The following is an 18,842-nucleotide window of genomic DNA, read 5'->3' as shown; positions in this document are numbered from 1 at the left end:
AGTTAATCAGGGTCCCCTCTCTCTGAATCAGGAAAGGTGGGCAGGCCGCGTGTGGGCCGCGGGCCATACGTTGAGTATCACTGTTTGAAATGTGAACATTGTTCTGCTGCAGTCAATGGACTAAACCAGAGAAGAAGAAAACAGACTTTACCATGAAGATCCTCAGTGTGGATCAGTATAATATCAGCCTGATGTCTGCAGTTTAGTGTCAGCACAACTTTCACATCATATTCATCTCAGCACAACTAAAACATGCTGACTGACCTCAGAGTTTCAAGTTTACATCCTGGACTCTCCAGGAAACCACACAGATGCTTCACTCCTGGATCCTGCAGCTTGTTGTTGGAGCTCAGGTCCAGCTCTCTCAGATGGGAGGGGTTGGACTTCAGTGCTGCTGCCAGATAATCACAGCTGATCTCTGACAAATCACAGTCCATCAATCTGTATAAAGAATGAAAGATGTAAGTTTATTAGACAAAGAGCTTGAAATCATTCAGTGTTTCATCATCTGTTCAGAGCTGAAGAAGGTTCAGAATGTAGAAGTTTAGAAAATGGAAACTCCAAACAGCTGAAGCCAACAGGAAGCAGCTTCAAACAAACACAACAAGAGAAAAAACTCTGAATGTTTCACATTAAAGTCGTACATTTCTCATAAAAACAGGACAAAGACTTGAAAAAGTCGTGTTTTTCCTTCCAGGAACCACATGGCTTCACTTTTAAAGGTGAAGTGTGACAGAAATGGACATATTTGAAGTCCAACACCTTTTTTCAGTCACATTATTAAAGCAGACAAACTACAAGCTCATTTTCATTCCAACAAGTCATCTTCTGACCTGGACTAACAAAACTGGTCTCTATGTGCAGCTGGCTGTGAGACCAGTGCTCAGGGAGCGTCTACAAAGTGCAACACTGAAAGAACATCACACACTCATTTGCTTCCAGCACTTTCACACAAACATCTACTGTCATTATTGTCACCAAACTCTGTGGATCCTTTATTGCAAATTCAAATGGGATCAAATGGTCAGACAAAAGAGGGTTATGAGGAAATATGATGAAATGTTGTGTATTAGCAGCAACTTATTGAATCTTTTTCCTCAGAAACCAAACAAAATGATTGACAAACATGTTTTTACAAACTCAGTGTTGGACTTGGATCAGCAGGATAAGCTGATGTTTAAAGGCATTTGAGTCTCGCTGTATGAGAGTCCAGTTCTTACTCAATATTTATGGATGATGTTCTTTCAGTGTTGCACTTTGTTTGGCACAAAATGAAATTATTTGGCCTCTCAGATGCTTTTAGAGATTCCCAAATGACTGATGATGACATCTCTGGGGTCTGATTGATAGAAAAAAAATGTCTTTGAGACCTTTTGTAACTGACAAACTCTTCATCTGCTAACAACACTGAGTTGAATCTCCATGGCTGATAGTTGGAGCAGGCATCAGGAATACACATTGAAAAAGCAAGAGGAGAAATCACCAGAGTCTTATAATCACATTCTGTAACTAAAGGGAGACGTTTTTCTATACAAATATATGTTTTATGGACATTAGAAAAAAAAGAGTATTGACGTGAAGCAGGATTATGAAATCTCCATACATCAGCCAGCCCATAATTATCAAGAAAGCTCTGAATGACGCATGCTGACTTTGGACTAAGTGTACTTTTGTGTGAACTGTGGTCCATAGCAGATAATGAGCAGTTTAGGTCTCCCTCAAAGATGATATTGTGTGATGACATATTGGGGAGCCGCGCAAAGACATTAGTGAAAAATCTGTGATCGTCCCAATTAGAGGCGTAGATATTTGCTAAGATCAAAGGAAAACCATAAACTATATTTTCTGCACTTAAAATCCTGTAATTTTCTCATAAATCGACAGTGCGCCTTATGGATGAATTCTGGTTGTGCTTACTGACCTCGAACTGATTTTATGTGCTACACGGCGCTCAGAAACCTTTCAAAAGATGTTTTGGTACGACTTTGCTCAGCTACGAGGCCGCACCGCTTGATGGATTGTTGGAGCATTACAGCTACGAGGAGCCTCGCGGAGTGATACGTACTCTGCTTCAACGTAATATTACTGTATTGAGTGTGTATAAGGACCATAAATGGCACCTGTAAGAGACACGGTTACAAAGAGGATTTCAAACTCCAGGCTGTCAGTCACGCAGTAGAACCTGGGAACAGAGCAGCTGCTTGTTATTATGCTCAGCGTCTGTTTACATTTTGACTGCACGATTGTGAGCTTTTTGTTATGCACAAAAACAACATTGTTTTCTTTTATTTATGGAGCATTATTATTTAATAAATGCTGATCATTTATTCCTGAGTAATTGTTTCATGTACATCTACGCTGTATGTTAATAAATGTGCCTGTGTGAGATTTGGGACACAGCTTTGACTAAGAACTCTCTTTTTGTTCGTACTTTCTGGCTTCAAAAATATCGAGATATATATCGTATATCGCCATCCAGCTAAAGAATATCGAGATATGAACTTTGGGTCATATCGCCCAGTCGTAATATTGCAATAGGTTGTCCGTTAAACTCAAGCGGGGCTTGGGCCCTGGCACGGCGTAGCCACACAATCCTGGTAGTAGTGACGCTCGGCTATGACGGCGTGCGGGTTACCAGCTGGCTTTCTCAGGATAGGGCTCCTGTGTGAGCGGTCGACAATAACGTCTTTATCCATACCCAGCACTTCACGTAGTAGCACGGATACGGCCGTGGAGGAGCTCGAGTCCAGGCCCTCTGGGATCCCTATGATGTGGATGTTAGCTCTCCGCTTCCTGCCTTCATCACATTTATCCTTCAGGTCAGACAGCTCCTCCTTCATACTCTCTACTGTAGACTGCAGGGTGGTCACCTCATTGCTCCACATTGACAGCCCATCCTCAGCTTCTTTCACTGTAACCTTTACTCCATCAACTTCGCCGCACGTCGCCGCCATGCTGTTAGCGATCTCATTTCTCAGTCCTTGCACGTCAGCCCTTATATTGTCAAAATCTTCTTTCAATGCATTTCTGACTTCTTCTTTTAACAGCGTACTAATGTCCTCTTTAATGGATTGAAGAAGCTCCAGTTTTAGAGCAGTAGGATCCACATCACGCGCGTCTGTTGAGTCTGCTCTTCAGCGGCCGTAGAGCTGGACGCTGCCCTTTGGCCATCATCGATACTCTCGCCCGAGATCGCACCGGGGCTAAAATATTCACCTGCTCAGCTGTTTTTGATCAGTTTGAGCCTGTGTGGTTTGATCAGGTGGAGGAACGATGTGATGCTATAAAGACATCATCTTGTCCAAATGATGTTGTTCCAACACGTGTTTAAAAAGATTTTAAAGGTTGTTGGTTCCGACATCTTAGCGATTTTTAACAGCAGTCTTAGTTCAGGTGTTGTACAGCCTGTTTTAAACATGCTGTTGTACAGCCTGTACTAAAAACCTGATCTGGATCCTCTGTGCGCTCAAACTTCAGGCCTATTTCAAAGCTTCCCTTCCTGTCGAAGATTTTGTAAAAGATTATATTTGTTCAGCTGCAATCTGTTGTAAAGGTTTCAGTCTGGTTTTAAAGCTCTTCACAGCACTGAAACTGCACTTTGGAAAGTTCTTAATGATCTTTTATCAGCCACTGATCAGGAGACTCCGCTGTGCTTTTGGATCTGACCGCTGCCTTGACCACAGCATCTTGACCTCACCATTGGAGCATGGCGGCATCAAGGGCGCTCTATTAGACTGGTTCAGCTCTTTTATTAAATCGCATTATTACATTTGGGGCTTATATTTGACGGCAATGTGACCTTTGAAAAACAGCTGAGCTCAGTTGTACAGCGGTCTTTCTTCAAACTGAGGCTTTTATCTAAGGTGAGATCATTTCTATCTTTTAAAAACCTTGAACGGGCGATCCACGTTTTCATGACGTCCCAGCTGGATTATTGTAACTCCTTATATGTTGGAGTTAGTGGGACCTGCCTGGCAAGACTGCAGCTGGTCCAGAAAGCTGCAGCTCGTCTTCTGACACAAGCTCAAAGACATTTATCGTCCCAACAACCACATATACGCTGGTCCCTCGCTGTAACACAGTTCACCTTTGGCGGCCTCGCTGTTTCGCTGATCTTTTTTGTGCAATTTTGCATGTTTTTGTTTTTTACAGCGCGTTGTGTTCTGCGTCCTGATTGGCTGTAGACCATTGTCAGCAAATCTCGTGCCGTGTCTCCTGTACAGTACAGAATGTGTTCAAATTTACAGCAGTGTGACTCTGCAGTGCTGCACTGTATGTTTGTACGTTTTGTCCCAACAAACAACAATGATGACGAGACGTTTTGCAGCTGTGGTAGCAGCCAAAGGCAGAGGAAGATGCTGACCATCATAGTTTCAACAAGGAGGCAAAAAGGTTGTAACTGTCCACAACAAGAACATCGTAAGGATGGAGTCAGCTTTGGCTTTGTGGCTCAGTGACCGCAGGAAAAAGAACATCGTGCTGGACACCAACATTATCTGCAGAAAAACTCAAAAGCTTTATGAAACTTTACCTGACAGCGAGGAGCCCAGGCCATGGACGAGTGCTCCTCACACAGAAGCTCATTTAATGCCAGCAAAGGCTGATTTGACACGTTTCAGAAACACTTTGCTTTCACTCTTTAATAATGAACTTATTTTTCTATGAAGGTTTGAACTTTGTTTAAACAAGAGAGAAAAGTGTGAAAATGTTCATGCCTGTCTGAGAAAAGTGTAGAAAGTGTGCAGTGAGGGTTTAACTGCCTTAAAACTTCTATAATACTTGTAAAACATAAAGCTGCTACTTCATTCTGAGACTTATTTTTAGAACGTAACTCGATAAACGAGCGACCGCAGTACTGTATTGTGTTTATTTTGAAAACTCTCAACAGGATCTTCAGATTTATTTTGAAAGCTTTATCTGGAAAACACAAACACATAAGCAGGAAACAAAGAGCGTGATATGAAACGATAGACGTTTTCATATGGTCATCATATATACATCGTTCTATCGAACAGCCCCAGCTCCTGCTGTCAGTCTCTGTAAATCTGCTCTGAAAACACATTTGTATTCACTGGCTTTTAATACAGCATGAGAGTTATTTGATATTTGATGTGTGATATTAATATTAGGAGTTATTTTAATAGTTATCTTGGATTCTTGTACAGCACTGTGGTCAACGCTGCTGCTGTAATTAATGTGCTATAAACACATAAACAATCTGCAGTTAAACATCCAAAACTAAAGATGTGATCGCTGCCTTTAGAAAATGTGCTGATGCACAAGATATCAGCTCCATTAAGGTGGAATGTGGCCGTGTTAGAAACATGTTGGAAGAAGTTTGAAGCTGAAACTGTGAAGCTGAGAGTGAAAGAGCTCCAGCGTCTGTCACAGGAAACTTTCTTATTTCCACACTGATGAAAGCATCAAGCTTTGATTTCCTGCTGCTTTTATTGAGTCACACTGTGAAACTGAGCCACAGCTGAACCAGCATCCCTGTACAGCAGACACTTACAGCGCTTGGCTGCTTCCATTGGACCCTCTGCACAGAGCTTCAGTTTCCTCTTCTGGTCCCAAAGTGCAGAACAACAAGGTTTCAAACAGCTTCGTTCCAGCAGCATCAGCCACAGACATGCAGAGAGAATCCTTTGGTTGTGTTGTGTGTTTGCATATCTGCTGTCTGTGTTGCTTTGTGAGGATGGATCATCTCCTGCAGCTCCAGATAAACAAGCTGGACCTGAACCTGGTAGCTTCACTTAGAAGACACTTGTGACGGGAACGTGTGAGAAGTTTTGTGCAGACAAGTTTGGATTTAGAGTGTGGGACGAGCTCTCCACAGTCTTTGTGGAGATCCACATTCTGCATACTGCCTGTGAGAAGCTGCAGACATTTGTCCTCCAAATCCACTGAGCAGCTGCTCGTGGTGGTATTAGCTTCATGTGTGCGTGTTAGCATGAAGCCTCAGTCACACTCTGCTGTGGACACGGTCACGGACAACTGGACGCCAGATGGACGAGTCGTCCTTCCTGTTAAACTTCTTTGAGCATGAGAAGAGCATGAGAAGCTCAGTGGACACTGTTCAGTGTTTTAACTCTCGCTTTCTGATGGGTTTAGATTTTATTATTGTCATTTGTATTAGGAAATATTTAACCATATATTCTTAGAGGTGTATAATCAATTGTGTAGTGATAGGATGTGTGATCTTTAGCAGGCTGCAGGGGCTTGGTGTGTATTCCACACTAGAATGCACACCCACATCCTGGGAGCACGAGAGAGGTCGTACCTTCTCTTATTGTTTTATGGCAGGATTAACGTAGCTACGTCTGTTCTAGTCTAAGTGCTTTTTGTTTAGATGAACTGCTGGACTTCCTCACCATGTTATCTAGGGTGAACCATCTAGGGTGAAGGGGGGTCTACCCTCTTCCTGACCAAGGATGTTATATGACCCTTTGATCAGCAGTACCACACACACACACACACACACACACACACACACACACACACACACACACACACACACACACACACACACACACACACAGTATTCTTTGTTCACATGTATACCTATGTGAGATGCTATATGTTAATGACCCTATGCATATTCATGTAACCACAATAAAAGGAGTGCTATGGGGAGCCTGGCTGAGAGTCTGATGGTGGTCAAGTGGTGGAACGACGCTTGGCTCCAGCCAGGTCTCCCTCATGCATGAGTAAACCAGAGAACTTTGGTGCCTTGTGTCTTGCTTTTTGCTGCGTAGCAGATTGTCCTTAACGTTCCAGTGGATAGGTTCAAACTACAAACCTATCATTAATTGGTCCTTCGAGAGCCGGATCCCTGGAGTCGACATTCACCGAGGGGAAAAGAGACACGCCGACAGACTGACGTCAGCCAGGACTTATAGAGGTCCTGCAGCAAAGTCCCGAGGCGTGAGAATTCGTCATCGAGCCGGTGGATTAGCCGTCTGTTTTTTCTCCTCGATGGATGACGATTGACGGGATTCGGGACTGATGCTACTCGCAATAAGCAACACCAAGTAGGTATGTGAAAAATCTAAGCCACTGTGTGAGGCTGAGTTGTAAAGTCTTTATCACTGTGTGCGATAAAGCGTGTAGTCACTGTGTGCGACTATTCTTTGCCGCTGTGTGCAGCAAAGCGCGCATCCACTGTGTGAGGTTGCGTTGAAAGTCTTTATCACTGTGTGCGATAAAGCGCGTGATCACTGCTATGTAAGTCTTTGCCACTGTGTGCGACAAAGCACGCAGTCACTGTGTGAGACTGCGTTGAGACAATAGGCCTAATTTTTGTTGTTTGTGTGTGAGGATATTTTTTGTTGTTGTTGTTGTTGTGTGAGCGGAGCAGAACACGTGGTCTGTGACGTCGGCAGCTGTTGTTGTTATTATGGGTTCCCAAGCAACCAAGAGTGTGTCAGAGGGTGATGAGAAGTTTATGGTGAAATTCGCTCCCGGTAGCGCAAAGTATTTAGGACATTGGCGCAAGAAATATGATTTTGAAGGTAAATTGGTTGTAGGACAATGTCAAATGTTAGTAGACCAGTTGACAGTGAAAGCAGCTTGTGCGACAGGGAAATTGAAACAGGAGAGAGAGTTACAAGTGGCGTCCGCTAAATTGTGGTTAGAACAGGCGCAGAAGAGACAGGAGGCAGTGACTATATATACTGACAGTCAGTATGCATATGCTACACTTCATTTCTTTGCCGCTCAGTGGTCAAGACGAGGCATGACAACATCAACAGGTAAACCTGTGGAGCATGCGACATTGTTGCAGGCCCTGTTGAAAGCAGTCTTACTGCCTAGTAAAGTTGCGGTTTGTAAATGTGCAGCACACACACGTGGCACTGACCCCATTGTACTAGGCAACGCCTTTGCAGATAAAATTGCAAAGGAAGCGGCCCTTGGAACACATGGGGTTCATGTTCTGGCGTCACAGGAGCAAACTACGCCCATCACACATGATGTGTTAGCAGACATGCAGTCACACTCACCTCCAGCTGAGAAGCAGCTGTGGCTCACTAAAGGAGCAAGCCTGCGAGGTGATGTCTACTATCTTTGTGATAAACCTATATTGCCTAAGAACCTATATAGGACTGCTGCAAGTTTGAGCCACGGGCTCTGCCATGTCTCGACAGCTGGGATGGTGGCAGCAGTCGAACGGCAGTTTTTCACACTGGGATTCAATGCTTATTCAAAACATTTTTGTAAAGCATGTTTAATATGTTGTAAACATAATGCTCAGGGAAACCTCAGACCTAGGAGAGGAAAGTTTCCCAGACCCAGCTACCCATTTGAAGTAATCCATATGGATTTCATTGAGTTGTCTAACTGTAACACCTACAGGTACTGCCTGGTGATTGTGTGCCCGTTCTCAAAGTGGGTAGAAGTTGTCCCCACTAAGAAAGCAGATGCTATTTCAGTGGCTAAAGTGATATGCAAAAATGTGATCCCAGAGCATGGGATCCCCCAGACTATTTACAGTGACAATGGTCCTCATTTTGTGAATGAATTGAGAAAATGTCACAACATCTGGGGATAACGCTGAAAAACCATTGCTCATATCACCCACAAAGTGCAGGGCTGGTTGAAAGGACTAATGGCACAGTAAAGCTGAGACTCAGGAAAACAATGGAGGAAACAGGCAGAACATGGGTAGACTGCATTGAGCTAGTGAAAATGTATATGAGAATCACGCCAACTGATAATGGCCTAACGCCTTTTGAAATAATATATGGCAGGCCATTTAGAGTTCCAGTGTTTTGTAATGATAATGATAAAGCAGAAGAAGAAAACACACTAGCAGACTGGATGATTAAAATGCTGAAAAGCAAAGAAGTCATGAGTGCAAATAATCTGCCAGATGATTCTGTTTCTGTACAGGAAGAACGTCTGAAGCCAGGGGACTGGGTACTGATAAAGGTCATAAAGAGGAAGTGCTGGTCGAAGCCACGGTGGGACGGACCATACCAGGCTCTGCTGACAACACCAACTGCTGTGAAGATTGCAGAACGACCCACCTGGATACACCAAAGCCACTGCAAAAAGGTGACACACATCCAGGCCAGCTCGGAGTAAGTGGCAGGAAGACCGGGTACAAAGGGGGGGAAAGCCTCTAGGGCCCTTCGTCTCAATCCGGTGAAGAAACCAACTGAGCCACAGGTACTCATCAGAATGGCTGGTAAAGTGTTGTCTACCCTGCTGGGTGTAATGGCTTTGATGTCATCATGGTCAGCTGTGGAGACCCTGTATGTCCAAGGAAACCACACCCAATACCCTCATGGCTATTCTACAAACTTTTGGTGGCAGTTTATGAATACAACTGCTCACTTGAACAATAGGACGGACTGCTATGTGTGTGCTCATATGCCGTTATCCGCATATACATCTGGACTGTGGCCGTACAGCATACCAGAGGACAGGAGTTGGTGTCTGTTGGGCTTAGCAACTCATCCTGGCAACAGAGTCCTCTGGTCCCAGGCCAACTATAGTACACCTCTGAACATCACCTGGAGTAAGTCGCCACTTATAGATGTGAATTGTTCTGAGCAAACTGACTTATTGGCCTGGCCTCAAGTGTCAGACCCACTGCCAGACATAATATTGCTGAACAAGCTGAATACAGCTCAACTGCCGTTGTGTGTGATGAACAATGGATCACTGTCAGTGGGGGAGCTGCCGCTTCGTTTATGTGGATACATATACACCTACTGCCCTCCAGAGAATGAGAGCAGGTGTATGAAATGCTTGACCAGTGCAAAGTGAGCTGAGAACTTGACATTAAGGAGGACTGAATGCAAGTCCAACCGGGCTTACAGGATACCAGTAAAAGCAAAGAGTCAGAAGTGGACAGGATGTGCAAGGATGGTGCCGAGCAGTAAAGGAACAAGAGTTTTGGCTGATTGGTATTTCTTGTGTGGACATAAAGCCTATCTATCACTCCCTGAGGGATGGGGAGGATTGTGTGCCGTGGTGAAGTTATCGGATCATGTCTTCTTCATGGACAGAGTTGAACATCACCCTAGCAACCGACGGAAGCGTGAGGTGAATATAGCCTCACCTAACTCTTTTGGAGTGACAGTAGACACTGGAGTGCCACGAGAATTCCGCATTTGGAGTGGAGGAGCTAAATTCTTCCAAAGTTTGATCCCAAACATCGGAGTTGCAGAGGTGCGGGATCATGTGGAGATCAACCGATATGCCTTACTGCGACACATTAATCTCACTAAGACTCTGGGAACAGCCTTAGCGGAGGAGCAAAAGGCCATCAGAACGATGGTACTGCAGAACAGGCTGACCCTAGACTTGATAACAGCATCACAAGGAGGAGTGTGTAAGCTGATTGGAGAGACATGTTGTACGTTTATTCCGGATGGATATACGACTGGAGGAGACATCTATGAGGCACTGCAGAACTTAACTGCTCTGCAGAAATATGTGGCGGACCACACATCAGGAGGAGACACGTCACAAGGCTGGATAGCCTGGTTGACATCTGGACCATGGTGGAATATGTTTCTAAAGTTTTTGACTCCCATTCTTACATTATTGGCTTTGCTTTGCTTGTTTACAGGTTGCATCTTGCCATGTGTAAGATCGATGGTGAATAAAATGATTGCTAACACCTTTACCAATTTCATACTGTTGCAGCAGAGTGACATGGATGCTAAGGCTAATATGTGTGTATGAAATGAAGCCTGCACTGAAAATGTTGACAAGTGGTGTAGAGCTGAAGATATATATATGCCGTATAGCCTTAAAAAATGACAATACAGGGTGGTGATGATGGGTTTAGATTTTATTATTGTCATTTGTATTAGGAAATATTTAACCATATATTCTTAGAGGTGTATAATCAATTGTGTAGTGATAGGATGTGTGATCTTTAGCAGGCTGCAGGGGCTTGGTGTGTATTCCACACTGGAATGCACACCCACATCCTGGGAGCACGAGAGAGGTCGTACCTTCTCTTATTGTTTTATGGCAGGATTAACGTAGCTACGTCTGTTCTAGTCTAAGTGCTTTTTGTTTAGATGAACTGCTGGACTTCCTCACCATGTTATCTAGGGTGAACCATCTAGGGTGAAGGGGGGTCTACCCTCTTCCTGACCAAGGATGTTATATGACCCTTTGATCAGCAGTACCACACACACACACACACACACACACACACACACACACACACACACACACACACACACACACACACACACACACACACAGTATTCTTTGTTCACATGTATACCTATGTGAGATGCTATGTGTTAATGACCCTATGCATATTCATGTAACCACAATAAAAGGAGTGCTATGAGGAGCCTGGCTGAGAGTCTGATGGTGGTCAAGTGGTGGAACGACGCTTGGCTCCAGCCAGGTCTCCCTCATGCATGAGTAAACCAGAGAACTTTGGTGCCTTGTGTCTTGCTTTTTGCTGCGTAGCAGATTGTCCTTAACGTTCCAGTGGATAGGTTCAAACTACAAACCTATCACTTTCACTTCAGCTTCACCAACAACAGCACAAGCAGAGCAGTCCACTGCCTGCATGGCTGGGACAGCGCCCCCTGGTGACTGTAAACCACTACAACATGTAGACGGCCGTCTGCAGGCTGGATGTAGCACCACCGCAGAGACGTGCTGCAGCTCTGTTTAGTTACCCAGCTGACAGCAGAGGCTGTAGTTTACTGTTACCAACATGGAAAACTGAAGCTTCACCAGCTGGAGCTACAGAGCTGGAGAACAAAGGAGACTGAGAGGCCAGAATGATGTGGGAGGAAACATCAAGAGCCTGTTTGAAAGGAGACACATGTGGATGCTGTGCCAGTCTGTGGTCTGTCAGAAGTCAGCTGAGTCACACTGCAAGAAGCTGCAGAATCTCAGAGGAGGAGATTTGGAAGTGTTTGTGGGACAAACTGGACTCAAAGAAAGAAGATGTTTGTGAAGTCTTTGGTGGAGGTGAGCAGTGTGAAGCAGAACACATGCAGATGAATCAGGAGGTCAGCATCAGTGTCTCCTTGTGGTGGACGGTAAAAGAATCAGAGCCAACGCTCCCGTCCACCCTCGGCATGAAGCAGTGCTGTTTCTGAAACAGGAGGACAAGTCCAGAGAAGACAGAGGAAGCAAAGATGAGGGTGGGACAGGACAGCAGGACTTCCTTCACACCTGCAGCTCCATCACACTGCTGTAGCTCCTCTTCATCACACATGTACCTGCAGCCTGTCTTCGAGTCCAGGAGTCACCTCCACACAGTGTAGAAGCCTCCTGTGCAGACCATGGAGTCCAGCCTCTGTCAGGGAAGTCGGCACTAAAGCCTGAAAGACTTCAATCTGTCTCTGCTCCACCCGAGAAAGACCAGCACCGTACTTGTTGTGCATTCAAGGAGGGAACATCAGCGCTGCATTGTGGGAACAACACCGCAGGAACAAAGACACAGCACGGCCGATGAAGGACGAGGACAAAGGAAAGGTGAGTGAGAAGACCCTGGTGGAGTGGACGGACCTGCAGGGGCTCCAAGACTGAGGAGCAGAGACGTCCATGTACCAGCTGAGGATGCTGCAGTGATCCAGGGAGCTCGGTCCAATCTGAGGCCGTGTGAACTACGTGGACCACAGTTTCTTCACAGACTTCAACCACGTGAACATCTGGAGATCCAACAGTGTACGAGCTGTGAGCCATCAGCTGTTTCTCTCATCAGCTGCTGTAATGAGAGCTGCTGGAATCATCTCGAGCAGCAGGAAATCACTGATGTTGTTTCTAAACAAAGATATGGGACTGAGCTCCGCTGAGCTCCTTCTACTTTCATCCAGATAGAAACTGCTACAGTCTGCTGATTATTGCTTTGCCTCCATCACACGAGCTCTTTATCCTGTTCTTCACTCTCATTGGTTCTTTGTCTGCTTGTTTTTACAACAGTAGTCTTCTGATTGGTCAAAGACAATCAGCTGTGACTAAATGTAGCTCCTACAGCAGTGATGGGAATAACTACTGAAGCTAATCCAGTATCAAAGCTCAGGAATCAGCAGCTCCCACCTCGTTTTCTTTCAACAACTATTTTTAGCTGCTGTGTTTTTGTGTTTCTGCAGACCTCAGACATCCTGCTGCTCTGGACAACTTTTTCATTCTTTTGTATCATTATTTTGCTTTTCTTTTATTATTATGTTATATGTATTAATATGTGAAACACTTATTCTTTGTGTTTTTGCTTTGCTCCTGTCAAACTGCTTTAATAAAATCTGCTGCCGTCTAAACTGTGGACGTTCCCTTTTTAACCCTTTGTGAAACAATAAAGGTTTAAATCTGAGTATTCATCTATGTTAGTGTTTAATGGGTCTAATAGGTTGCTTTGGCCTTTCCCAGTAATATCTTCCCTTGCAGTCTGTGGTCCAGGCTTCTAAAACCATCCCAGGTTAACAAGAACTACAATCTAGAGGAGAGCTGCCATAACAGGTGTGACTGATGAGATCTGACCTGCAAGGTTACTCAGGTTTGTTTGTATCAGGACAAGCAGGGAAGCCGCCTGGACGTCAAAGTAGTTAGAGCTGGGCGAGTGTCCTCACCCACATCGGCTTCACAACTCTGCATCATCTACTGAGTAAGACTCAGAGCATCAGAGATTAGAAGGTCTACAAAGAGCTGAACCAGACTTCCTGTATAAAGGTTTTAGTTCCACAGATTGACAGTGTCAGCACAACTAAAACGTGGAGACTGACCTCAGAGTTTCAATTTGATGTTGTGGATTCTCCAGAAGAACACACAGCTGCTTCACTCCTGAATCCTGCAGCTTGTGGTAGCTCAGCTCCACCTCTCTGGGATACGAAGGGTTGAGCTTCAGCACTGCTTCCAGATAATCACAGCTGATCTCTGACAAATCACAGCTCTCCAATCTGTATAGAGAATGAAAGATGTAAGTTTATTAGACAAAGTGCTTGAAATCATTCAGTGTTTCATCATCTGTTCAGAGCTGAAGAAGGTTCAGAATGTAGAAGTTTAGAAAATGGAAACTCCAAACAGCTGAAGCCAACAGGAAGCAGCTTCAAACAAACACAACAAGAGAAAAAACTCTGAATGTTTCACATTAAAGTCGAACATTTCTAACAAGAGTGTTTTAAAGACAGAGTCACTGATGATCATCTTCTGCCCAGTAAAACTTTGGTTTTCCACATGTGAGTGTTAATGATGCACAAAGACTGTGAGTGCAAAGAGGGAGCGAGGAGGATGACAGAGAGATGGTACAGGAGCATCAAGAACCCGGCGAGGAAATGAGCAGAAGGACTTTGGAGCCTGTTGGATTGAAGCTTTCACAGAGACGTGTTTGACTGGACACCACCAGGACAGACTTTTAATCCCAGGATTTGGATGAGCTTTCTGTCTTTATGTTCACAAATGATGCTGTAACTCTGTGACTGTCCTGGAACTGTCAGCAGTGTGGTTACGTCCTTTTGACCTGAGTTTCCACAGCTCTTATAACAGCAGTGTACATTCAGACTGAGACACGCTTCAGTCTGTATGGACCTGTTTCTGTAGCTGCCACCATCATTCTACGGTCGTGTCCAAATTCATGGGCTGCATCCTCCCGAGGACCCGGCCTTTGCGGTCTACGTGGGCTGGGTCCTCAGAAGGTCGGGTAGGCTGGAAATAAACGGCTGGGGAAATTGGACGGTCTAGCCTTCTGATTAGCGTCACCGCTGTCTCGGTGGAGTTTAATAAACTCAGCCGTCTGCTCCTTGCTATCTAAAATATAACAGGACACTGGCGTAAATTCTCGACCGTCTCATACTTCTGTTTAATCAGTTTTCTGTTTGACGTTTAGTCAGCTCTGTAAAGACCAAGGAGGAACCCACCTGGGGGATTAATAAAGTTTTATTTTATCTAATCTAATCTAATAACTTTAATCTCAGCCAAACCGATTTACTCACGAACAAACAAAACACTGAAAGAAGCCCAACAATAACATTTTGAGGTTGTCTAAGTGACTTATATATCACGTTTAACCTGAGTAGCGAAAGTCCGCGGTGATCTGAAAATGATGTGCCGGGAGTTGTGCCGTTCTCGGCGGCTTCAGTGACCCTCGAGCTCCCGGCGAGCTATCGAGCTGGTGGGTAGCAGACGTCTCCGAAAACGTCGAAGCACTTTTGGAAATATGCGGTATCTTGATAAACCGAGCAGATATTTGATGTTTACACAGCTACTTTCTCGCCTGAAAATATGTTAAAAGTTTATTTTGTGACCGAAAAAGATTAGTATGAGTAATTTTAAAACTTAGTAGCGGCCGCCATTGTTGGAAACTGGAGTTTGGCTGGGCCGCGCTATGAATTCTGGGATATGGTAGGCCACGAAGGACACACCCGACCCATCCTTCAAATTCGGGGAAAAGGAGGACATATTTGTTGGCTGCATTCGGAGGAGTCTACGAATTTGGACAGCCTTCGACGTGTCGCTGTGACGTAATCGGTCTACAAATGCGGCCTCAGGAGGATGCAGCCCATGAATTTGGACACGACCTACATGTTTGTACATCAGCTTATCAAATCCTGTCTGCTGTCTTCATTTATTACTCTTCACCTGCTTCACTGTCACTGTGTGGGCGGAGCTGTCTGAGCCCTGCCCACACAGACACAGCTCCTCTCTGGAGCAAAACTTCTGCTTCATCTCCGCCTCTTTTCTTCATCCTCCACCTCTCTTTTCTCTTCTTCGGTGTTCTGCAGCCACAGAGCCTCACAGCCATTAGCACGCCCATACCTGAGCAGCTACCATTACCCAGCATGCCGTGCAGCAGTGTCAGTTTGTAAATGTGCAAGAATTCCTGCTCCAAACTGTTTCACAGAGTGCTGTGTGCCGTGACCTTTGACCTGCTAAAGACAGTCAGCTGTGGATTATTCATTGTTGTGTCTGATACTTAGAACTGTGAGGAAGAAGCTACACAGTTAATCAGGGTCCCCTCTCTCTGAATCAGGAAAGGTGGGCAGGCCGCGTGTGGGCCGCGGGCCATACGTTGAGTATCACTGTTTGAAATGTGAACATTGTTCTGCTGCAGTCAATGGACTAAACCAGAGGAGAAGAAAACAGACTTTACCATGAAGATCCTCAGTGTGGATCAGTATAATATCAGCCTGATGTCTGCAGTTTAGTGTCAGCACAACTTTCACATCATATTCATCTCAGCACAACTAAAACATGCTGACTGACCTCAGAGTTTCAAATCGACATCGTGGATTCTCCAGGAAACCACACAGATGCTTCACTCCTGGATCCTGCAGGTGGCTGTAGGTTCCACTCAGGTCCAGCTCTGTGGGATACGAGGGGTTGGACTTCAGTGCTGCTGCCAGATAATCAAGGCCAATATCTGACAAACCACAGCTCTTCAATCTGTATAAAGAATGAAAGATGTAAGTTTATTAGACAAAGTGCTTGAAATCATTCAGTGTTTCATCATCTGTTCAGAGCTGAAGAAGGTTCAGAATGTAGAAGTTTAGAAAATGGAAACTCCAAACAGCTGAAGCCAACAGGAAGCAGCTTCAAACAAACACAACAAGAGAAAAAACTCTGAATGTTTCACATTAAAGTCGTACATTTCTCATAAAAACAGGACAAAGACTTGAAAAAGTCGTGTTTTTCCTTCCAGGAACCACATGGCTTCACTTTTAAAGGTGAAGTGTGACAGAAATGGACATATTTGAAGTCCAACACCTTTTTCCAGTCACATTATTAAAGCAGACAAACTACAAGCTCATTTTCATTCCAACAAGTCATCTTCTGACCTGGACTAACAACACTGGTCTCTATGTGCAGCTGGCTGTGAGACCAGTGCTCAGGGAGCGTCTACAAAGTGCAACACTGAAAGAACATCACACACTCATTTGCTTCCAGCACTTTCACACAAACATCTACTGTCATTATTGTCACCAAACTCTGTGGATCCTTTATTGCAAATTCAAATGGGATCAAATGGTCAGACAAAAGAGGGTTATGAGGAAATATGATGAAATGTTGTGTATTAGCAGCAACTTATTGAATCTTTTTCCTCAGAAACCAAACAAAATGATTGACAAACATGTTTTTACAAACTCAGTGTTGGACTTGGATCAGCAGGATAAGCTGATGTTTAAAGGCATTCGAGTCTCGCTGTATGAGAGTCCAGTTCTTACTCAATATTTATGGATGAATGAAACAGAGACTGCAGCAAACAGAGACTGCAGCGTGTTGTGCGCTCTGCTGAGAAGGTGATTGGCTGCAGACTCCCATCTTTGCAGGACCTGTACACCTCCAGGACATTGCGGCGTGCAGCTCGGATCTCAGCTGACCCTTCTCACCCTGGACACAGTCTGTTTGACCTGCTCCCCTCAGGCAGGAGGCTCCGGTCCATTCGCACCAGAACCTCTCGCCATAAGAACAGTTTCTTCCCCTCTGCTGTCGGACACATGAACAATAACCATATGACTGTTCCCATCACTAACACATGACCCTACGCTGTGTTCACTGCATCATTCCATGTTTGGCACTGATCACCACCTGCACTCATGTATATATCTTTCAACGTAGCACTCTTAATTCTTATTCTCATGTATATATCTCATGTATATCTCATGCACATATCTTCCCACGTAGCACTTTTAATTCTTATCCCTACTTTTATTTTTTTCCATGTCTATTTAAGTGCTATTTATGACACTATGTTTGCACTGAAGCACCGCAGCAATTTCCTAATGTTGTAAACCTGCTCAACATTTGGCAATAAACCCCATTCTGATTCTGATTCTGATTCTGATGATGTTCTTTCAGTGTTGCACTTTGCAGACGCTCCCTGAACCTCACAGCCAGCTGCACATGGACCAGCTGACATTACTCAGCATTAGAGGCGGCTGTAAAAAATTCATGTTCCCGTTTAAATGGTTTTAATTTGAATAAAACGATGTTGATTCATTCAATCCTGAATCGATGTTTCATATAAATGTATTTTGCCAGAATCTCAGGTTAAAGCTCACAAACTATTTCAACAAGCAGCAAACAGCTAAAACAGTAAATGAGAGCAGCTAAACACACAAAGATGGAAACACAGAGCGTGGATCGTTCACTCGACGGCACGTAGACGGACACGCCGTCGGGGCTGAAAGCGGACAGCTCACAGATCCTGAAGCTGCAGGTTTCATCTGTCTCCAACCAAAACTGAGTGAAGCAGCAGCAAAAGAAGATCCAAACTCTGCTTCACGTTTGATAAATATGCTCATGAATTCTCTCTGACTTTGGCTGTTCCTGCCTGCACAGCTCTCTCTCTCTCAGTGTACTCCAAGAACAGCTTCAAACATCTGTTTCTGCATCATTCACTGTTTATTAGCCACCAGTCTGCTGTTGTGTTCAGTGCTGTCGGCCTCTGACAGTAAAGCCTCATTGTGTGGATGCTTTAAGCATCCACACTATTGAGTTCCTGTTTCTCTTTATTCTTTATTATTATTGTGTGGATGCTTTAAGCATCCACACTATTGAGTTCCTGTTTCTCTTTATTGTGTGGATGCTTTAAGCATCCACACTATTGAGTTCCTGTTTCTCTTTATTGTGTGGATGCTTTAAGCATCCACACTATTGAGTTCCTGTTTCTCTTTATTCTTTATTGTGTGGATGCTTTAAGCATCCACACTATTGAGTTCCTCTTGGGACTTCCGTACACTTTTTGGCACTTAACTACTTCCACAATTTTCAGCCGATTTTCACCGTTCAAATTTTAAAATATTCTGCTATTTCTGCTAATTCCTGCTATGTCTTTTGGTATTTTTCACTATTATACTTTTTAAAATATTAAGCTTAATTTGTCCCATTGAAATGAATGGGAAACTTCTGCAATTCTG

General features: G+C 44.3%; 1 protein-coding gene and 1 pseudogene across 1 annotated transcript; one reads left to right on the top strand and one right to left on the bottom strand.

Annotated features, from left to right (window-relative positions):
* Positions 1-245: 245 nt before the first annotated feature.
* LOC146642824 (ribonuclease inhibitor-like) lies at positions 246-17,828 on the bottom strand. The gene is made up of 3 exons (XM_085399326.1): positions 17,815-17,828; positions 16,189-16,368; positions 246-441 (listed from the first exon to the last, which is right to left on the bottom strand). The coding sequence occupies exons 1-3, from the start codon at positions 17,826-17,828 to the stop codon at positions 246-248; spliced, it is 390 nt and encodes a 129-aa protein (XP_085255452.1).
* Positions 9,172-10,695, top strand: LOC146642825 (uncharacterized; annotated as a pseudogene).
* Positions 17,829-18,842: the final 1,014 nt, after the last annotated feature.

Source organism: Rhamphochromis longiceps, linkage group LG23 (genome assembly GCF_057381845.1).
Source record: "Rhamphochromis longiceps isolate RC_006_pf linkage group LG23, R_longiceps_female_GT1.1, whole genome shotgun sequence".
Taxonomy (NCBI): Eukaryota; Metazoa; Chordata; class Actinopteri; order Cichliformes; family Cichlidae; genus Rhamphochromis; species Rhamphochromis longiceps.
This window is presented reverse-complemented; position numbering and strand designations above follow the sequence as displayed.

Excerpts from the sequence above, each read along its gene's own strand:
- LOC146642824 (XM_085399326.1), bottom strand. Across the intron at positions 442-16,188 it reads TGTCGATTTGAAACTCTGAG|ATTGATGGACTGTGATTTGT; the intron begins GTCAGTCAGCAT and ends TTCTTTATACAG.